This window comes from Ciona intestinalis, chromosome 6 (assembly GCF_000224145.3).
Source record: "Ciona intestinalis chromosome 6, KH, whole genome shotgun sequence".
Lineage (NCBI taxonomy): Eukaryota > Metazoa > Chordata > Ascidiacea > Phlebobranchia > Cionidae > Ciona > Ciona intestinalis.
In genome coordinates this window covers 29,970-53,011 of record NC_020171.2, presented here as the reverse complement: position 1 = coordinate 53,011, position 23,042 = coordinate 29,970, and the positions used below count along the sequence as shown (strand labels likewise).

The following is a 23,042-nucleotide window of genomic DNA, read 5'->3' as shown; positions in this document are numbered from 1 at the left end:
AAAAATACTAAACAGAAGTCGAAAAGCAGAAGTCAGAAGTCGTAAGAAGTATACTAGTATAATAACTTACTGACCATCAATAAAATACCTGTTACAAAATATGGCTAGTGTTGAAGTCCATCGTGAGAGACTTCTTAACAGAAGCAATAAGTTGGACCGAGGTATTTGCGCCAAGCAGAACAACTCTAATTTAAAAGGTCGTGCACCGAAAGAAATTATGACATGCGATCTGACGAATTTATCAATTGAAAAAAATCGAAATGTAAGTCGTTGCCTAAACCAAAATTCTAGCATAGGCTTTTAACTTTTGGTAGAAAAATGTATTTTTTTGTAATAGCAAGGTTATAAAACTAAATTATTGATAACCTGACAAACATATGTGTATGGCTTGTAGGAAATACATTGGCTTTGTGTTTATAGTAGGGTGGGAAAGACAGGACATTTGTAAATTCCATTGTCTCGTCCCATTTGGTAGTAAACAAAGAACATTCAAGGAATTATAAAACCACAACCTTATGATTTCTATGCTGGACCGTTATAGGGATATTTTGATATTATGTGCTAAAGCTGTCCCGTCTTCCCCCACTCTATTAAACTATATGGGCCAAAATAACCCATTTGTAGTCTTTATACACATAGTATAATCAATCTAAATTGAAAGTTTTAGCAATCTGAAATGGAAGTTACAATACAATTATGACAATAATCAATAACGTTCGATAGTGCTTAACGATAAAGATGTGTAATTCTACCTAACGAGTGAATTGAACAACTCTTTGATTATTTGTCAATCGAAATTGTCCATTTAAGAAAAACATTATTAAATATTACCTTTTGTTTCTTAAATATAGTACTGTGGGGTAAGATAGGATATCGTTACAGAAGCTATATTCCTTATTTTCTGTTCGTATTTTTTATTAACTTACAACGGTCTTTTTAAGTCTTGACGAGGCTACAGCTACGAAAATTGGAAAATGTTTTGTTTTACGACCAAATAGAATGAAAAACATGAATAAAAACATGTCCTATCTTACCCCACCCTATTTTATCATATTGCTATAGCAATTGTGAGTTTAGACATTTCATCATTTAATCTAAGTAAAAAGTAGTTCTAAATACATTGCAAGTATGGTCAGTTGTCAGTTTAATGTTAAAAATAGATACTTTTCTTTGTATTTGAACGCANTGTTCAAGTTTCAAATATAGAAACATGCTTGGTAACTATGTTTTCTAAATTAGCAGGTATAGTCACGTCGACAGGCGATGTTTACGCTGTATTTTGTACAGTTAGCCCGACGTTACCGCTACCCCAATCATAAATAATTAAAAAGCCAATTTTAGAAATAGATACAGGCTAGACCCGCAGTGCCTTTGACGTCACAAAAGCACTCATGTATAATTGAAATTCAGTTTAAACCGACTTTGGCCTATTCAAAACAACCCTACTTGAAAAACCAAGGGCAAATACTAGAGTTTGGGTTAATTCAGATCCTATGGCAGTACTTCAGTTTTATTAAGTATTTTAAATATTATCCAGATGGCTTCTCGAATCAAATCTACGACACACGAGAGATCAGATGGCATTCCAAGCCTAGATCTTCACTTAACAGGTAAAATTTATATATACTTAACAGGTAAAATTTATATATACAGTAGGATGGGGGAAGACGGGACAGCTTTAGCACATAAAATCTGAAAAAATCTACTGTGTTTTAAACAACTAACAACGGTGTATGATAGCTTTATGTTTCTTTAAAAAGTTGTCCCATCTTACCCCACCACACCATAAAAGTTCCGAAATCATAATATAGTACTTTGGGGTAAGATATAGGATATACCGTTAGCAACTAAATTCCCAACTTCCGGACCGTAATTTAAATAAATAATTAACAACGCTCATTTACAGTCGCTGGGTACGGTTAAATAACTATGTCGTTATTTTTGTTTTACTACCAAATGGGACACAAAAAGAGATGAAAAATGTGTCCCATCTTACCCCACCCTACTATATTTATGATTTTAAACAGGTTTAATCGATTCTTCTCTTTATTAAATGTAACTTTCTTTTTTTAAATTAATAGAACTATCAAAACAGCAAAAACCACACAACTTTTTTTTATTTAGTTTTACGCAAATTCCATCCATTTAAAAATACACGTAAAGTGTGAGATCGTTTATTTAAAATGGGCCAAGAAAACAGAATGATTATTGGAGCTTCTTTCCCAACCTACTGTATTACAGTTTTGCAATCATTCTCGTTAGCAGTCTAAATGATATTTAACATGCTTCCACAAAGTATATTTGGGTATATGTGTCACAGACGATAGCACATCCTTGAAGAAAACAGCTTGTGATAAACGGGTTCGATCAAGAACACCTGGTTTTCCTGAAAGGAGCTTAATAGAAATACCCCCAGCAGGGAGGCCAGCTTCGACTGGGAGACGACTGCCCCCTATACGTCATCAGTACGTCAAATCTGTGACGTCACCGAATAAATTAGGTGTCCCGACAAGCGAGGATCAAAGCTTAGGGGAAATTGCATTAACTGAGTCGAATAAATTTTCCGATAAACGAAAATCAGTTTCAACGTGTATGATAGGCGTGGACAAATTAAGCGGTTTAAAAGTACCGCCCGCCCCGAATGCTCAAATACCTAATCCAATGCTGTTACAGCAACGTAATATAACTTTACAGCCCTGTGCTCCTAAACTTGATCGCTCAAATAACTTTCCAAATCGAGCGAGTTCTTCGTGTAATATGAAACAGCGAAAGCCAGTTTCGCAAACAAATGAAGCAACTGCAACGCCACGGTTTTTAGCCCCCACACCCCCAACACCGTCGCTGGAGAAGCCCCAACTTTCGTCGACTATTCTAAGTGTTAGAAACCTGCAAATGACGGAGCAGACAGCGAAACCAACAGACGGCTGGCAACCAGGTTCAATGAGACACTCTTACCCCAGAAATAGACCGCAACACGCACGCGCACCGGCGCAAATCCAAAACCGGAATAATTTGACACGAAAAACGCACCCTCCCTATATTCCAACAAGTACGGACAGTTTTGAACTTCAGGAAAAAGCTGCTACAAAGAAGTAAAAATCGACCCTATATGTAGTACTGTGGGGTAAGATGGGACAGCATCAAACATCTAAAACCCATATTTTATGGTTCGGTTTTTAACAATTCACAACGCTCTTATAAAGTCGCGGGGCTACGGTTATTTATTTCTGTAAATATTCTTTGTTTACTGCGGAACAGAACGAAAAAAGAGAGTTAAAGCATGTCCCATCTTACCTCATGGTGCTCATTCTTCTGCTTATATGTAAGGTGTTTAAACAACAGCAATATTCAGTCATTCGTGTTCAATGTTACACACCAGTTTTCTGTATTATCACTGTATATTTGCTATATGTATAATGTATTAATAATGTTTAAATTCCTGAATTACTGCGGGGTAAGATGGAAACCGTTATTTTCTAAACATTTCTCAATCATAATATATAGTTCGGTCAAATGTGACGAGAAAAAAGTAAAACATGACTCGTCTAGCCCTAACCTGCTACACAAAGTGTGTGTCATTGTATTATACATAAATAAATAACAACGTACTAGTCGTGGGCAATAAGTTTACATTTATACATATAATAGGGTGGGGGAAGTTGGGACACATTTTAACTCTACTTTCTCGTCCAATGTGGTAGTAAACAAGGAACTTTCGGAGAATTATAAAACTTTACGCTCAAGACTCCCATAGACCGTTGTTAATTGTTTAAAACACGATCTGAATATTCGGATATTATGCGCCGAAGGTGTCCCGTCTTCCCCCATCCTACTATACTATTCCAATACACTACTGCGGTGGCAAGGGAGAGCACTGGTACAAGAATGCAAACACGCTCGTACAATACACACATAAGTCGTTATTTGATGAACTGCAACGCTGGTATGTTTGTCTTGCATCACAATCGCTGCAATGAGCTCCGCCATGTTCGTCTGGTTGACAAACTTTTGACCGGGTCTGGTAGCAACTGGGAAATGACTGACAAGAACCAAGCGAGTCTTCGCAAGTTCCGCAAAACACTTCACATGGCTGTATGTCTATTATGGAATTTACTGGGCATGCTGTGCCTCCTGGCAGAACAGAGCATGTTCTTGTTCGATTTTTCTGTCCAATTCCGCAATGAGCACTGCAGTCTCCAAAATTACCCCATTCAGAATATACCGGACATGGCATTTGGTTGCAAGGTCGCGATTGAGAATCTCCTCCTTGAGCGTCATCTGAACAGGTGCTACCTTCAGGTAAGCAAGGTCGGGTTCTGGTTTGTGTTCCACCTCCACAAGTAACAGAGCAACTACCATACCCTCCCCAGTTTCCAAACTGAGGACAAGCATCTACATTGCATCTGTGGGCTTCTTCAGCTTGATAATCGCAAGTGTCATTTTGATTAAATTTCACACATGGTCTGCTTCTTTTTCGTGTCCCGCCACCACAGCTGACAGTACAAGCTGAGAATTCTCCCCACTCAGTACGGTATGCTGCAACACCTGAAGCCGATCTTAAAATGGCCGTTCTTGGGATATAGCATTTGTTGTGCTGGCAGCAACCGGTGATACTTCCAGTTAAAAGACCTTGATAACTCTGGAAGGGACATTGTGGTGTCGTGACAGGTAAGAGACCGCCAAGAGGTAAACCCAGATTGGTTCTCATTTCCAAAGAAAAAGGTGCGATTGGTGTTGGTACATTTACAACTGGATTGACCAAGTTCGAACAAGCGCTTGGTCCTATATGCTGCTTGTAGTTGTCAGCTCTTATTTGGCCACTTAACACACCACGCCAGAAAGGTATTTGTTGGTGAGTAGGTAAAGTTAATGCAATCTGATAAAGCTGTTGCTTAAGTACATTCGTAGTAATTGATGGGTCAACCACACAACCAGCTTGTCTACATTGATGATAACCGTCCAAGTATTCTTGCGGTGTTGTTGGATTGTAGTTAAGGCACTTCGGCTGGCCGAAATAGTTGTATGCAGTCAGAGCATTTTGACGGGATGTGTCTTCTGCGGCACGAACCTGCGTAATTGTAATTCAATAATTTTAGCTACTATATACATATTCTACTATAAATAAAGTCCATTTAGTCAGCGTTGTAGGATTAGATACAACTTCAGTAATCATATAATACTGTTGTCATATCTGATATCTGGCTATAAGTGAACGCTCGCAGTACTGTAACCCAATGCCATACAACTTACTTGGGCACTGTGTAATTGTGCAGCTTGAAAACACCCCCCTTCCATGGGACAGCCACCAATCAAATAACATTCTCCAGATGTAATACCTAAAATAATCATTAACAATGAGAAACATAATATATCGTATGAAGATCTGTTTGAAAACCGAATTCTTTAAAGAAAACACAAACGCTTTAAACTGTTATTATATAATTCAACGTCTAAAATGTTTAATATTATAGATATCTCATATACACATTTGTGAGATTTTTATGAACAAAAATGAACTGTTGCGTTTCATGCTACAGAATGGCTCAGATAAGGTAAAGCAAAACAAAAAATAAAACTTTAGAACCATCCGAGAAGCAACACTTTTAAAATATCTTGTAATATAAAAAAAAACAACGTTTTGTTCATGTTATAAAAAGAATGGGAAATTTAAAACAATTATTTACCTTCCCAGCCAGCAATTCTTGGAGTCAATCCCGTGTATTTCATCAGCGTGATTTGATAACAGCCTGAAGCCAGAGAATATATCTCATTTCTATTTTCGTTGATAAAGCATTGGGTGTATACACCTATCCATGGTTTACGGCTCTAGGAAGAAGTTTAATTATAATAGGTTAAGGAGTAAGATGTTACTTAAATAGCATATTCACTATATTAAGCAAATTTTACATGATTTTAGTCATATAGTAGGGTAGCATAAGAAGATAGGATGGAACATTTTCATTCTCTTAAACCCCTAATTAAAAAACAAACAAAAAATATTTACAGAAATTTATCCCCATATATCCCGTATCCCCACGACTCTAAAAGAGCGTTATTTTGTTTATAACACGATCCGAAAATATATAGGATATTTCTGCTAACAGTAACCCATCTTACCCCACATAACTATACAACTAAAAATTTATAAGACTAATTTATTTTTCTAATACTTACGGTTTGTACGTAGTTATTTGCCAGCAGTTGGAACTTTTTGTTCCTAATTGCAAGATGACAGACTGGTACACCAGGCATAATACGATGGGGGCCGTACTGTCGTCTTAGATTGTAAAGACCTAAGTCAAAATAGCACCCAGGGACGCTGGTGCAAGAAAATCTGTTGCTTTCTAAACTTGGGTTGCTAGTTGAACAAGGGATTCTAGAAGTAATGTAAACAATTTAGATCCCAAATGTTCCAATTAAGTATGAGTTATTATATAATAGGGTGGGAAAGAGGGAACACCTTTAACACGTAATATCCAAATATCCTTAATTATGTTTTAAACAATTAAAAACGCCCCATGTGAGTTGTGAGGATATAGTTTTATATTTCTTTTATTTTTTTTTTTGTTTACTTCTAAATGGGACGAGAAAACGAAATGAAGAGGTGTCCCATCCTCTACCACCCTACTGTATGCGGTGTATAGTAGTTTGGGCGGAAAGATGAAATGCCTTCAGAACATAATTTCCCACATATTTGAGTCGTGTTATTGTAATGTCGTGGGTTTAGGTAATATTTGCATTGTATGTTAGTTCAGTTTTAAAGTGTTTCTTTGCACTTTTTGTGTCCTTTTGTGTTTTTCTTATCACTTTTTGACCTAGTAGTGCTTTTCTTATCACTGTTATTCATGCACGACTGGTTTCCCGCACTTGTTTTAACGTTACTGCGTGTTCATTGGTTGCCGTTATTGCCGTTAGTCTAATTGCAGCTTGTCACGTGTCGCGCTTTGCGCGCTTTTCCTATTTCTAGATTAGGGTTGATCGGGCAGTTCTCGTTATACCAAGTTGACGAAATGTTGTTTTATTGTTTTGTTGGAAAACGTTATATTGTTGTGAGCGATCTGTTGTAAAAAGTGATAGTATTGAATCGTTAAGTGACATCTGCATCTGGTTTACGTGGTACAAAAGGTGTTGTGTAACAGTTTAGTGTATATTTTTACATCATTCGTTTTTATGCAGTTTTTATTGAATTACATGTTTTTATAGTTAAGTCGTATTCAGTGCAGTTTCCAGCAGACTACAGCAGTCAATCCCGCGATTGGCCGTTAAAGCAGCAGCGCCCCGGACCAAACCACCGTTATCACACGGAACATTATTAAAAATTTTCAACGCCCGTGTTGTTTGGTATAGTAAACAAAATAACAATTACAGAATAACATAACCGTTGCCGGTCGTCCATAAAAGAGCGCTGTTAATTGTTAAAAACTCAGTGAAATAAGTTTTAGGTGCTAACGTTTCCTACCTACCCCACTTTACTATAAGAGCCAATATTAGCCTTTACCTTAAGCAGTAGGGAATATTGACAGGGGACTCCATTAGTTGAACTAAATTAGGAGACTGTGCGTTTATTCCACATGTGGCTGGGAACGACGATTGACATAGAGTTGGTAAACCTGGTATAACAGCAGGTAAACCGACACCTGGCACTCCAGGTAGACCGCCACCAAGACCAGGCAATCCACCAGTCAAGCCGCCTCCAAGACCGCCAGGTAAACCACCTGGAAGACCTCCAGGTAAACCTCCGGGTAAACCACTTCCAAGGCCGCCTGGCAAATTGTTTAAGCTGGGTAAGCCGGTTAAACCGGTTCCCCCTTGGCCGGGTAACGAACCTAGACCACCTGATTGAGCATAACAAATTATTAGTTGTTATTTATTTCTTTGAAAACGATAAGGAAGATCATATTCAAGCGTGGCACCAATAAGTATTATGTTTTGAAAAATTTGTTGCACTATTTATAACGTTAGCTAAACACTGAATAAATGAAAACCTCCAGAAATAAACGTCTAAACTCGTATGCGGGGCCTATGAAACAGAACACCCGTGGTATAATGACTTTCGTTGTCCCGCGGCATGAGAAAAATAGGTTGCATTCAATCGTTTTTCAATTAAACCAAACATCAATTATTAGGTTGTTCAAATTGACAAACACAATAAACTTACCAAGTGGAAAAAGCCTTTCGTCTGTATTATCTGGTATTGCTGTTGTTGGTGCGGTTGAGTTTGTTGAGTTTATACTTTGAAGGACTTCAGATAATCCAAAGTTGTCTCCAACTACTTGTACAACTCCTGCAGTAAACACAATATATATGAATGAATGAATGAATGAATGAATGAATGAATGAATAAATGAATGAATAAAAAAATAAATAAATGAATGAAAAAATGAATAAATGAATGAATGAATGAATGAGTTGCTTTACCCTCACGTCGCCGGAAAACGACACTCGTTATAACACGGGTCCACTAATTTTTGTTTGGTTTAACTTATTGTTTTATTATTCCTTTTGCTATGCATTAGTGTAAGATAACGTTGGCTTCTAAATTCCATATTTTCTGATCATGTTTTAAACAATTAACAAGGGTCCCGTATAGTTATGGTTGTATCATTCTGTAAGTATTGTTTGGTTACTACCAAATGGGTCGAGAAAAAGACAATAAAAAACATGTCCAATCTTACCCCACTCAACTGTACATGTAAATATAGTGTTACAGCTCCAGCAATAGCTGCTCTACGGCATTTGCAATTAAAATCAAAAAATGGTACTAAACTTGAACAGTAATCTGGCGCTATGTATTTTACTTGAGTTTAGAACCCAAATATATGTGAATATGCGTATTTGATCGTTGACTTACGTTTTTTCGCATAGCACTTATTGTCGTGAACAATACAGTGAGATTTTGTCGCGCATTCACCGACCGAAACTTCTGCGCTTATTTCATTGCATGGGTCGTTCAAACATGAAATGTACGGACCAGGGCTTTCTGCAAAACAAACGTTTCAAGTATTTAGGAAATTTTAAAGCGGTACGAAGTCAGAAAACATTAATAAAGTAACTTGCTACTGTAGAAAAAATGTTTTGTTTTCTGTTTCGAAAAAAATTACCTGGATCGAACACGACGAATTCCGATAGACTGCATTGTCCGTTTGTATCTGCAAAAATCATAATTTATTAATTGTTTTGAATTCTCACTACTCTGGAAAAGTGGTTGAATGGCTAACATTATGATATAGAGAAAAAGTATTATTGTTAGATATTATTGATTACATACCTTGGATATTTAAAATGATGACAAAAAGCAACAACGTTGCAAAGCTTGCCTTATTCATGCTAGAGCAAATAATATGAATTAATTCTCAAATAAACATGAAGTACTGAACCAAATTCTCATAAATAGCTGAAACTGCTTGTCTCGGGATTTTGCACACAAATTTATAGATTGCAAACGTTATAACCCGTTTAGCTTAAATTTAGCCTTGTGAGAAAGTTATCTATTTATACCCAAAATGAAAGTGCGAGGTACTGGTTTTCATGCCCTCAGGTGTATATGCGCTAATATTGCGACCGAGGTGTTAGGCGAAACGACCCTTTGCGTACGCAGGTACCGATCGCACGTCATTGAGCGAGTCATGTAGGAATCAGAATTGTGACATAAATAACTTAATATTTTCGTCAGCAAAATTCCTTACCTCACAGAAACTGATACAATAAACATAACTATTCGTTTTCCTGCATAGATTTTGGCTGAAATATTAAAAAAACAGCGTAATTTTGTAATCTCGCAGTTATGCGTGCCTATTTCGATGCTTTTGTAAGAGTGTTTGTTAAGATTTTACAAACCGCAAAAAGTTTTTTACCTCCAGGTGAAAAAAATTCCTAAACCTGGAAACACTTTGCTTGCTGTAATTATTAAAATTCCTACTTCGAAAGCACTTAGACGATTTTTTTGCGGTTGTAATAGACACTTATGTTGTTCAATTAAAATTAATTTGGTATATATGTGTTTTTGCAGTAACCTGAATCAACGGAAATAGTTACAAAAGTTAGGATAGCGTTTGACTATGTTTTAAGCACAGATTTATTGATATTTATAGTTTACCCAAACGTCCGTTTGGCGAACTGACGCCAATTTTTATCGTAATCAAGTTTTCGCTTTCGCACATATGCTTTATGCTATAAAATAAATATTTTTAGTGTTGGTGGGGGACAGTAGGAGCTCTTGCTGTCCTCACGTTTTTTTGTAGCCTGGTGCTTTTCGTAATACGATGTAACGTCGTCCTAACCGCCGAAAGTTAATGTCTTGTCACAAAGCTGTTACTGTCGGGATGGGTCAGACCACGACTCTTAACAAAAATTAACGTTCAGATGGGCACCACCATAAACTTTCTATCAGAGAAAATAGAATGAAAAGTGTCCCATCTTTGCCCACTCTAGTGATAGAGTGGAACATGAAATACGTTTTATTCTATTTTGTCGTTCTATTTGGTATTAAACGAAGAACATTCAAAGAATTATATAACCATATTTTCACGACTCCTATAGACCGTTGCTAACTGTTTAAAACACGATCTGGATATTTAAATGTTTTGTGCTAAAGGTGTCCCGTCTCCCCCCACCCTACTATATGTTCATAGATTGGATATTTGTGCTTTAATATGCTTTTTGAAAATCGATTATGGGAAATGTGTCTGAAAAGCATATTTATAGTACCGTCTTGAACAATTCAAATAACCTCGTATTTTCATCTTCATATTGTGGCCGTTGTTGCTGCCTAAGTAAAACAACTACAATCTACATAGTTTAAAATGCGTTTATTTGAATTAAACATGTCAAAAGTTCATTGAAACAATAAACTATTCAGGTGATAAATGCTTGCGTTGTTCATGGGCTTAAAGGAAGACACTGAACTAAGGCATTATGGCAATGCCTGCAGTAATCATTCCAACCAATGGTTGGGACACATCGTACTTTAACGGTATGGTTAGGACAGTTAGGACAGTAAGCTCCTCCTTGGGCATCTGGTACGCATCGTGTTGTGATTTCCTTGTAGCATTTGTTATATGGTTGACATGCGCCTTCCGTTCGTTGACACGTCCCACAACTTGTTGCACACGATTCTGTTGAAATCAGAAGCGCTGAGTTGCAGGGAGCGGCTCCAGGTGGTGATGTACATGTTCGTGTCCGTGTTTTCTCCCCAACGCCGCATTGAACATTGCAATCTCCCCACTGACTCCAAGCAGAATAGGTTGGGCATGCAATTTGGTTGCAAAGTCGTGATTGAGAAGCTCCACCTTGAGCGTCATCTGAACAGGTGCTACCTTCAGGTAAGCAAGGTCGGGTTCTGGTTTGTGTTCCACCTCCACAAGTAACAGAGCAACTACCAAACCCTCCCCAGTTTCCAAACTGAGGACAAGCACCTACATTGCATCGGTGAGTTTCTTCAGCCAATCCTTGTACGCATGTGTCGTTGTGTCTGTAGGTCACACATGGTCTGCTTCTCTTCCGTGTCCCACCACCACAACTGACAGTACACGCGCTGTATTCTCCCCACTCAGCCTGATAAGCGGCAACTCCTGAAGCCGACCTTAAGATGCTTGACCTGGGGGTGTAGCAAAGGTTTCTCTGACAGCATCCGGCAGTGCTTCCTGTTAACAAGTTCTGAAAACTTTGGTAAGGACACTGTGGCCGTATAATTCCTGGGTTTAACAGATTATGCAAGTTGATAGGATTACCCACACTGAAGGGTAGCTGTGTGTTCAGGGGTGAGACCGAGGGGTTAGGCAAGGGGATATAATTTCTTCCCTGTAGGTTAAGCGAATATGGTGCAATGATTGTCGGTTGCACAATGTTTGGACAAGCACTTTGTCTCGTATGCTGTCTGTAGTTGTCAGCTCTTATTTGGCCGCTTAACACACCACGCCAGAAAGGTATTTGTTGGAGAACAGGTAAAGTTAAAGCAAACTGATAAAGTTTTTGTTTGAGTACATTTGGAGTGATTGATGGGTCAACCACACAACCAGCTTGTCTGCATTGATGATAACCGTCCAAGTATTCTTGTGGTGTTGTTGGATTGTAGTTAAGACACCTAGGTTGACCGAAGTAGTTGTGCCCAGTTTGGACATTATGCCGAGCTGTGTCTTCTCCAGATCTCACTTGGACTCTAGTGAGCTGCCCGGGTCGATAACACACTCCATCTATTGGACACCCGTCGATCAGGTAGCATTCATTGTTTGTGATACCTAGTATAATGTTACAAACGTCAAATAATAAGATATTGTGGTTCGGCTCGTAGGTGTTTTAAGATGAACAACTGTATAACAGCGACTAAAGTTATAAACCAGTATATATTCTTTTGATTAAGTTATTGGACCAATTCTGGCTCCAACCCCATGGCTTAGCCAGGTCCCATGACGAGCCAGTCTGCAGAACCTCACCCAGGTATAATAGAATACACTGTTCTTAAAATGTAACCGGAAAATTGACACCTTTGTGATCGTTATTTAAATATTTACAATCGTAAGGTAAAGGTAGGTTCATGTGTTTGGTTTTAAAGCTTCATAATAGTTTAAACTACCTGGCCATCCAGCAAGTGTAGGTTGAACGCCAATATATTTAAGCACGTGGATTTGATAGCAGCCTGGAGATGGAGCATAAATGTGGTTTCGGTTTTCGTTTATGAAACATTTAGTGTAAATTCCATTCCATGGTCGCCCACTCTGCAAGTAACAGAACTATTAAACAGAATGCAAATTACTTAGAGAAATGACAGGTCTTATGCTATATCCAACAACTAATATAATGCCTTGTGTCAAACCTTTTCTACTTACCGTTTGAAGGTAGCTGCTAACCAATTGGTGAAACTTTCTGTTTCTGATTGCAAGATGGCATACTGGCACACCGGGCATAATGTGATTGCCATAACGTTGTCGCAGATTGGCCAAACCCATATCGAAATAACACCCAGGGACATTGATGCAAGCGTTTCTATTTCTTTCAAGACATGGATTGCTTGAAGAACACGGTATTCTGTCGAATGTACATAAATAGTAAACCAAATGACTGAATCACTATCATTAAACATCATATAAATCTTACCTCAAGCAATAAGGGACGTTTACTAGTGGGTTCAGCAATGGTAAAAGCAAATTGGGCTGGTATGCATTAATGTTACATGTGGCAGGGAAAGTGGATGGACATCGTGGTGGAAAAGGCAATACGCCATGTCCGCCAGCATTGCCGCCATGTCCCGCAAGTCCGCCGAGTCCTCCGAGTCCTCCGAGTCCAGGGTGATTTGTTGGTAAGCCAGTACACGGTACAGGACATCTTGGCAGGTTTGATAATCCACCGGGTAATCCAGCCGGTAAACAGCCAGTGCCTGTGAAACCTCCTCCTAATCCCCCTGCAAATATTATGTTAGTTTATGTTTTTCGTATATTGTATTAGTGTCTGTTTATATAATTTTTTATAAGCCTATATATAGAAGAAAAGATACTAATTCTTTTTTGAAGAAATTTCAAATGCCGACCTAGTTGAAAAAACCTTTCATCGAGCGATCCGTTATTGGGTACTAATTCAAGTATTCCCGTCATGGGAGAATATTCCGCTTCCGTTCCTATAAAATAAATACGACATTGTAAGATAGATCAGAATATATATGTGTGTGTGTGTGTGTGTATAAAATACCTCTTTTGCCCCCCCAAAAACGCATTTTTTAAAGATTATAGAATAATATATAGAGTAGGGTTGAGGAAGACGGGACACCTACAGCAAATAATTTTCCAAGTATCGTGATAGTGTTTTTAACAATTAAAAAGGGGTATCGGATTCGTGATGTTATGGTTTATATTTGTTTAAATAGTATTTTTCACTGCCAAATTGGACGAGTAAGTAAAATGAAAATGCTTCCAATCTTTTCCACCCGACTATACAAGAAAACACGTAGATAAGCTGCTTCGGGCTACGTTTGCCGTTTGTATACGCAATGTGCTTGTTCCACATAGGATAATATTAATGAAAGATTCAACTTACTGTACTTTGCGTAGCATTGATTTTCATGCAAGATGCAATGAGCGTATAGGGTGCAATTGACCAAAGCCACATCTTCACTGTCGGCAGCACACGGGTCCTTTAAACAGGCCACGAAAGGGCCAGGATTTGCTGTAGAAATAAAAAACAAATAATTTTGCTCACATTTTTGGACCTTCGAAAACAGGAATAACTTTGACATAAACAGATTCTAACTTACATTGATTGAATTGATTGAAATCATTGACGTTACAAGAATCTAAAATATATAAAGAATATTACAATCTGTATCGAAAGCTCCTCATACAAGTCATACCTGAAAACGTCACAAAGGCACCAAGAACAACACACAAAACTAGAACATTAACCATTTTAAACACTGTAAACATAGAACAAAATTGATCATTTTTGTATTTAGCACCAATGTGCAAAATAAAAAGACATACATCCAGCCGTGCTAGCGTTTATGCATATATGCACAAAACTGCAACAGATTCGACAAAAATTAGCATTTCTTTATTAGCAGATAGTCTTTAGGCATAAATGTACACAGTGCCCGCCTTCGTCCAACTGATATAGCAAACCCGTCGCTGGCAAATATCTCTCTGCAACAAACGTGGCGGATGGTTCCCTTATATACACAAATTTGGGCTACAGTACCAGACACTCAATACCACAGGTTTTACCAAAATTGCTTATTTTAACAATTCTAGTTTTTCCCGCCGTAGGCAATTAAAACAGAAAAACAAAGCGAATAATTACCTGGATTGCCGAATCATTACCAATGACTCTGTCTGTATATTGTACTGTGCAGTTTCTTTGTAGAATATACTTGATATAGTGGGATGGGGGGAGATGGGACACCTTTTCATTCTCTTTTCTCGTCCGATTTTGTAGTAAACAAAACATATTCAAAGAATTGTGAAACCGCATCCTTACGACATCCATCAAAAGTTGTGTTAGTTGTTTAAAACTCGATCAGGATAGTATGTGTTAAAGGTGTCCCATCTTCCCCCACCCTACATATATAGACATCTCTGAGTTGCTGCATGCGTGTTTGCATCTTATCAAATAAAGTATAGAAAAAAAATAATGTATCCCAATGTTGCATTGCTTGTATTACCTATGCCAGGATTTTTCATAATTGGTTACCACGTCAATTCGGCTGACAACACCTATGTTCCTTATAACTTATTTTCCTATACTGATGGGCTTTACCTCATAATATATTTCTTTATTTTGACGGGTTTAAATTGCAGGTATTAATGTGAATTTTTATTTGTGAAATTTAAAGTTTAAAATTCTCAATTTTTAGTTGTCAGATGACTATTTGATGTTTAACTTGTGAAGGGAATACCCGTATTACTTATGCCACCAAATTTAATCTGTGCAACACTGGGCAGGTACTAGCAATATACATGTCATATTTAATGCCGCATCCTATTAGTCATCCGTGGCAAAATAAACTATATTTGGGCAAGAAAAACAAAATTTGGTTGCGTCAGTACAAGCGTGGCAGATCGCGTAGGTGCTTGTACCTACGATGTTGGTACGAGTTTGCACTCCATGAAATTTCCAACCTTGGGGCATATTTCTGCTTAAAATAGGTCCTGCTTGCGGAAAATATTTACAGTTAAATTTTGCAATAACCAACTGTAATGTATTATATATAAACTTGCCGTAAACAAGGCTAAAGTTTACTCTAAACGAATGCCATTTAAAAAAGGCAATAAAATTTCGGGTTTCCTGGTGGCAATTTTTAATTATTTTTCCCCCAAAATTGTTGTTTTAAAAACGTGCTAAGACTTAAACCAAACAATAAACTTTAAACTGTACTTCCTTTTATTCGAAAATTCTAGAAAGTGCTGTTGACTCTAGGTTGAGATTCATTTCTGTTTTGAAGTTTCCCATGCATAACATTTATTTAATTTTAAAGCGTTATAGTAAAATGCGATAAACGTTGCCTGGACCGTATTAATATTGTGGTTACAAAACTATTTCAACCAATATATTTTATAATACGTTTAAACTTAATCTCATGTTTTTCTTCAGCTGATTAAAGAAACAAATTGCCCATCGATTATGACGTAACAAGTTAAATTGTAAGCATTCTAGTAATCTATTATATATTAACCAAGTTACTTGCGGTTGTTCGTATTAGTATTTAATATATAGCTGTAGTTTAGTGTATTGTACCTTAAATTTGGGCTAGTTATTAGACATATGTGGTCTGCAGTACACCGTCTTGTAACAACTACCTGTAATGTAATGTTATAATTTCGAAGTATTTTTGGTTATCTTATCATAGCCTTAGATCCATAACGTAAGCGGGTTCGAGTCCCGCACATTTTGGAATACTTTTTTTAAGTTATTTTTTTGTGTGATTAGCATGAGTTAGGGATTGGGGGTTAGTAGTTTAAATCTTATGTTTGTAAACCGTAAAAATAACTGATCCCACAAAATAGAGAAACGAATTTGTTATCGCCTCCTAGCGGAAATTGTGTTCCTACTTCTTCTTGTAGTGCCATTCATGTAATGGAAAGACACGGGCATTGACCTAAACATATGGTCGCTCTCACTAGTTGTCCAAATTGTCAGTCATAAATGAAAACAAATGACTAAAAAATGCCACCTGCTTAACCTAGTGTGACATGGAAACGATAGCGCTAATAACAAAAAGGGTCTGTTTCCTACGCCTCATGCCCGCTTGCTAGTTTTGTAACTTTAAAGATGTTAAAAACATTTTTCAAGACAATTAATTTTGTTTGTACATGCCCCAAACACACAAAAACAATATAGGCTGTGACGTTTCTCAGTAAACGCTTTCGTGCTCTTTATGGATAAACAGAATCATATAAGCCCGGACAAGAACGGCATTACTGGCAAAATGCGTATTTGGGATACCATCGGTTAAAACTCATCGATGTTTAATGGTAGGACATTGAGGGCAGTAAGTTTGTGTGTCCGGTATACACAATGCCTTATTACTTTGTAGCATTTATTGTAACGTTGACAAGTAAAAGACCCGATACTCGTAAACTTTAATTTCAAAAATACTTTTGAGCCTTCAAATTTGCCCAATATGCTTTCTATAACGCATTTTGTTGTTCTTTCAAATGAAACCACTCAATCGCTTGCAAATATTGTTCTGCGAATAAACGTCGCTGTCCGCAATCGTTATAAAAACGTTTAGTGTAACTATGTGCCAGATACTGCCGAAGCAGGCAAGTCAAAATTTGCAAGTGTGTTCCTCAAAACTATTTTGTCTTCGTAGGCTATGAAATCGGGAAAATAGATAAACAATCCTTTGCAGTACCAAACAATGCAGCAACATACCGTCGATTTTACCAACAGTACATATTTTTTTTATTTTTTTTTGGATTTTTTTTTTTTTTTTTTGGGGGGGATTTTTTTTTTATTATGTATGGCTGATAATTTGGACAACCCATTAGTGACCACTGGGTTGGAGCAATTGTCGTTAAGTATCTTGCCCAAGGACACATACGCCCACAAATGTGTGGCAACCGTGTGTTTAAAATACGGCCAAACGCAATGTGAACTTGATATTTTGTATATAGGCACACTAGCGCCGCACTACCATAAGCGGTATTCATAGCGAAATATTGTTGACAAGATATATTTTCACACAAGTTGGACGTGAGCGGATGAGCAGGCCTAAAAGCAGGTTTTCGCGCTATTTATACCACGACAAAACAATACTAAGGGAACCCAAGAGATATCTATACTAATATTTTATATTTTCTGTAATAACATGCGGTATTGTTGTTTTCTTATGTTTCTAGTTATACAGTGTATACATGTGTTTCGTTTTAAACGTTTACGAGCGTATAACTTGTTATCATTCTATACGTATAACTTACATTCTTTGATAATTAACCTAGAAACGTCTTTTTTTATCTGGTCTATCTGTATTTGTGAAACCCTCTTATCCACCTGTTAACTAAACCGCCTTTTGACGAGTGTTCACTATTGACAAAACTTTGCATATTACATTGTTTTATTTTCTCAAGTAAAAATTTAAGAGTAACTACCTTTCAATCTACACGGTCAGAAAACGTATGAAAAGCAAAGAAGGTGTTTATGGGGTTAAAGGAAGACAAGTAACTTGTGGCCAATTGCAGTAACCGCAGTAAGCGGCATTGAGGCTTCCATCAGTTGGAACGCAACGTCTTTTAGATACACGGTTGGGACAGTTAGGACAATAAGCTCCTCCATTTGCATCTGGCACACATTGCATTGTAATCTCCTTGTAACATGCGTTGAATCTTTGACACGGGCCTTCCGTTTCCTGGCATGTCCCACAACTAACGGCGCACGATTCTGTGGAAATCAAAGACGCTGCGCTACATGGTGCGGCTCCAGGTGGTGATGTACATGTTCTTGTCCGTGTTTTCTCTCCAACGCCACATGCAACACTACAGTCTCCAAAGTCACTCCAAGCAGAATAGGTTGGGCATGCAATTTGGTTGCAAGGTCGTGATTGAGAAGCTCCTCCTTGAGCGTCATCTGGACAGGTGCTACCTTCAGGTAAGCAAGGTCGGGTTCTGGTTTGTGTTCCACCTCCACAAGTAAGAGAGCAACTACCATACCCTCCCCAGTTTCCAAACTGAGGACAAGCATCTACATTGCATCGGTGGGTTTCTTCAGCCACTCCTTGTACGCAAGTGTCGTTGTGTCTGTAGGTCACACATGGTCTGCTTCTCTTCCGTGTCCCACCACCACAACTGGCAGTACACGCGCTGTATTCTCCCCACTCAGCCTGATAAGCGGCAACTCCTGAAGCCGACCTTAAGATGCTTGACCTGGGGGTGTAGCAATAGTTTCGTTGACAGCATCCGGCAATGCTTCCTTTTAAAAAGCCCTGATAACTTTGGTACGGGCACTGTGGTGTAGTTCCAGGGAAAAACGAAGATGGAAGGCCGCTAGTCAAACCACCCAAACCAGTAAGCGAACCAGCAAGGTTTTGGAAGATATTCCTCTTTCTCCGCTTGCCCACATTGAGTGAAAATGGTGCGATGTTTGGAGATTGTACATTGTTCAGACAAGCTCCGCTTGGATTCATGTGTTGCTTGTAGTTATCGGCTCTTATTTGGTTATTCAACACACCACGCCAGAAAGGTATTTGTTGGTGAATAGGTAAAGTTAATGCAATCTGGTAAAGCTGTTGCTTCAGCGTGTTCGTAGTAATTGATGGGTCAACCACACAACCAGCTTGCCTGCATTGATGATAACCGTCCAAGTGTTCTTGTGGTGTTGTTGGATTGTAGTTAAGACACATCGGTTGACCGAAGTAGTTGTAACCAGTTTGGGCATTATTACGAGCTGCGTCTTCTCCAGATCTTACTTGGACTCTTGTGAGCTGACCAGGTCGGTAACACACTCCATTGATTGGACAACCGTCGATCAGGTAGCAATCGTTGTTTGTCATACCTAATTAAAACTTGTTAGATTAGTTTTTTTATAAACCTACAATTGAAAAAATCATAGGCATGTCAATATAATGGTAATGTGTTTTACGCTGCACACAGGGCAATCCAACAAAATTTAGCCGCAAAAAGGTACATATATAGAAAACTCTATCCCAACAGGATAAATAAGTTACATTAATTTAATTTTCGTTTTGTATACCTGGCCAAGAAGCTGCAACCTGAGGGTGAACTCCCATGTACTTCAGAACGTTGATTTGATAGCAGCCGGGTGATGGAGCGTATATTTCGTTTCGATTTTCGTTAAGAAAACATTGAGTGTAAATGCCATTCCACTGTCGTCCACTCTATGAATTAGTTGAATGAGGTAAGCAAAATAACTAATGAAAATCGCCGAGCAGTCGCCATGGTGGTTTAAGAACGCTAGCATTGTCGTAACCGAATTAAAATAATAGTGGTATGGGTGCATGATACGTTTCGTAAAGAAAAAAAAAACAATAATCCACAAAGTTGTTCTTTCTTCACCACGCGAGTATAATATGTTTTACTAATTGTTTAATGATTTGCCCAAGTCAAAAATGACCGCTTCCAGCTAAAAGAGGAAAGATCATTATATACAATACGTTTTGCAACTTACCGTTTGAACGTAGTTGCCAACCAATTGATGAAACTTCTTGTTTCTGACTGCAAGATGGCATACAGGTACACCGGGCATAATGGTATTGCCATAACGTTGTCGTAGATTAAGAAGACCCATGTCGAAATAACACCCAGGGACGTTGAGACAAGCGTTTCTATTTCTTTCAAGGCATGGATTGCTTGTGGAGCATGGTATTCTGTTGGGGATATTTTGTGAGTATATGATAAACTATCTTAACCAGCGCGGTAGCACAGTAACAAACTTGGTAACTCGTAAGCTGGCACGAGGTGTATGAAACAAAACGCCCGTGTTACAACGACTGTCGCTTTCCGGCCACGCAAGGATAAAGTAAGAAGTTACATACAGTTGCATACATTATCATATTATATTTATCTCACCTTAAGCAATATGGGATATTGACTGGTGCCTCTAACAAAGGTAGAAGCAAACTTGGATATTGAGCATTAATATTGCATGTTGCCGGAAAAGAAGAAGGACATCCAATCCCACCGATTCCGCCAATCCCACCGATTCCGCCAATCCCGCCGATTCCGCCAATTCCACCGATTCCGCCAATCCCACCGATTCCTCCAACTCCACCCATACCGGGTAGCCCACCAACTCCACCAAGACCGCCTAGTCCACCGAGTCCGCCAAGGCCAGGCAAACCTCCAATACCCGGCGAAACTGCCGGTGGTGTACAAATTGGGAAAGACTGACTAGCGCCGGGAAAGCTACCGAGACCACCAGGTAAACTACCTAAGCCCCCGGGCAAGCCAGTATTTGGTAAACCGCCTGTACCACCTGCAAGTATTTTAACAATTAACGGTAATATTTTTAACGTAACAGAAAATTACCTAACTTATAGTTTGGTGACGTAAGATGGGTTACATTAACACGAAATATTCAGCATTTCCGAGTCGTGTTTTAACAATTATCAACGCTACTAAAAAAAAGAATGCAAACATTCCCTATCTTACTTCAAGCTTCTATATGCTAGCACGTTTATGTTTTACCTATTGGGTAAAGCCTGGCGTCTCCATCACCAGTGTTTGTTGAGGTGGTTGTAGTTCCGTTGCCGAGGCTTAAGATCACTTCCAATATTCCAGTCAAGTCAGAGTATTCTTGTGCTGGTTCTGCAATTAATGTGGTTTAGGCATTATAACAATACAATACGTCTATAATATAGTAGGGTGGGGAAAGATGGGACAGCTTTTCGTTTTATTTTTTCGTCCCATGTAATAGTAAACAAAAAACATTCAAAGAATTATAAAACCGTATCCTCACGATTCCCACATACCGTTGTTAATTGTTAAGTACTCAATCAAAATATTTAGATATTATGTACAAAGGTTGTCCCATCTTCCCCCACCCTACTATATATTAATAACTGTATTTGTCTCTTTAATTACGGCAGCAAAGATTTAGAAATATTTTAAACGAAAAGGCAGGATATAGCGACAAAACAACAGTTCTTAAAACACTCTTAAAGTAAAAAATATTTTTGCATTTAATTGGAAGAAGATAAGCGTGGTCGCAACACCTAGCAGACAAACAAGCCATTTCTGTTTACGTTATGGGTGTTCGCAAAGTTATTTGCGGCGTACTCGGATTCTTTAAGATCGGGTGTATAATACCGCGTGCAAGCGTGCAAGCGGTTAAAAACGCCGAAGTCGACATACTATTTCAAACTTGTTTACGTTTGTATTCGCCGATATAAATTTATCTCGAAATAATATAAAACTTACTATATTTAGCATAACATGCATTGTCGTACAACATGCAATGAACGTATAGGGTGCAATTTTCCAAGGCCACATCTTCGCTGTCGGCAGCACATGGGTCTTTTAAACAAGGAGGGCCAGGGTTCGCTGCAAAAAAACGAAATATTAAGATATGCTTTAACATATAGCAAATCATTACGAGCATTCAATTATTTTTGTTTAAACATAATACTTACATTGATTGAACATGGTAAATTGATGGACGTTGCAGTCTTGCGCACCTATAGAAAGATCTTATTAGTTTTAGAACAGCAAAATAGTTGTCTCCGCATTGATAAAACATACCTGCACACGCCACGGAAAGCACGAAAACGCAGCCTAAAAGTAGTAACCTCATTATAACCTCTTAACTCTGTAAAATTACAATACAATTCGTAAAGGTCTTTTGTAAATAAAGATGATCATACAGCCTATACTGCGCTACATCTAACAATTCATTATCGAGCAGAAATTTTCTCTTCGGGATAAGGCCCTCCAGCCCGTTCTGTTCTTCTAGCTTGCTCTCTGTCTATTCGACAGATATACTGAATCAAAAGCTGTTGCGGTCCTTTATATAGATGGGGCGGCGAACATTGTACCATACACTCGATGCCCACAGGGGTTTTCAGAAAGACAATCTTCTTAATTTCACCGAGCCCGGTAGTACAAGGCGCGTCAGTAGGTTATAGAAAATATCTCTCTTTCGGGGAATAACAAAAAAGGCGAACTACTAAGTAACGGTTGCGTTTATGCTCCCTGAAGATGTTAGATTTAAATATTCAACAGAAAACTTGAATATTCAGAAACACCAAAAATGCTCATACACCCAAACTAAAACTTATACAGTGATATGCTTTCTCTGCTTCAGGTTATGTACGTATAAAATATGAATATTTTTTTATAGAAAGGGTGAAAGATGGGGCATTTTTATTCTATTTTCTCCCCTTTGGTAGTAAACAAAGAACATTTACCGAAATATAAAACCGTATTCTCACGGCTCCCATATATCGTTGTTAATTGTTTAAAAAACAACCAGGATGTTTGGGTATTAGGAGCTAAAAGTATCCTATCTTCCCCCACAGAACTATATACATAAATTTACTGTCGGAATAGTTAGTATAGACATCTTTTTATGGACACACGTTTAAGGGCTCACAAGTAGCTTTCATT

At 38.1% G+C, this 23,042-nt stretch overlaps 4 protein-coding genes across 4 annotated transcripts; 1 reads left to right on the top strand and 3 right to left on the bottom strand.

Moving 5' to 3' along the window:
* Nucleotides 1-3,476, top strand: LOC108949554. Its single transcript, XM_018812259.2, has 3 exons — nucleotides 1-262; nucleotides 1,538-1,610; nucleotides 2,321-3,476. Exons 1-3 carry the CDS (start codon nucleotides 101-103, stop codon nucleotides 3,094-3,096), a joined length of 1,011 nt encoding a protein of 336 aa, XP_018667804.1. The 5' UTR covers nucleotides 1-100; the 3' UTR covers nucleotides 3,097-3,476.
* Nucleotides 3,477-3,543: 67 nt separating this feature from the next.
* On the bottom strand, nucleotides 3,544-10,366 carry LOC100180672. The gene is made up of 9 exons (XM_002124392.4): nucleotides 9,269-10,366; nucleotides 9,102-9,149; nucleotides 8,852-8,980; nucleotides 8,159-8,284; nucleotides 7,499-7,835; nucleotides 6,175-6,376; nucleotides 5,685-5,826; nucleotides 5,251-5,336; nucleotides 3,544-5,068 (listed from the first exon to the last, which is right to left on the bottom strand). Exons 1-9 carry the CDS (start codon nucleotides 9,324-9,326, stop codon nucleotides 3,851-3,853), a joined length of 2,346 nt encoding a protein of 781 aa, XP_002124428.1. The 5' UTR covers nucleotides 9,327-10,366; the 3' UTR covers nucleotides 3,544-3,850.
* A 427-nt stretch (nucleotides 10,367-10,793) lies between these two features.
* Nucleotides 10,794-14,431, bottom strand: LOC100180717. Its single transcript, XM_002130059.4, has 8 exons — nucleotides 14,339-14,431; nucleotides 14,243-14,281; nucleotides 14,026-14,154; nucleotides 13,523-13,609; nucleotides 13,093-13,396; nucleotides 12,825-13,023; nucleotides 12,572-12,713; nucleotides 10,794-12,236 (listed from the first exon to the last, which is right to left on the bottom strand). The coding sequence occupies exons 1-8, from the start codon at nucleotides 14,409-14,411 to the stop codon at nucleotides 10,879-10,881; spliced, it is 2,331 nt and encodes a 776-aa protein (XP_002130095.2). The 5' UTR covers nucleotides 14,412-14,431; the 3' UTR covers nucleotides 10,794-10,878.
* A 3,591-nt stretch (nucleotides 14,432-18,022) lies between these two features.
* meta2 (META2 protein) lies at nucleotides 18,023-22,237 on the bottom strand. The gene is given in 8 exon segments (NM_001032605.1): nucleotides 18,023-19,473; nucleotides 19,672-19,816; nucleotides 20,107-20,305; nucleotides 20,508-20,913; nucleotides 21,126-21,245; nucleotides 21,858-21,980; nucleotides 22,070-22,114; nucleotides 22,179-22,237. Coding segments are annotated over 8 exon segments (2,442 nt in total). The 5' UTR covers nucleotides 22,231-22,237; the 3' UTR covers nucleotides 18,023-18,121.
* Nucleotides 22,238-23,042: the final 805 nt, after the last annotated feature.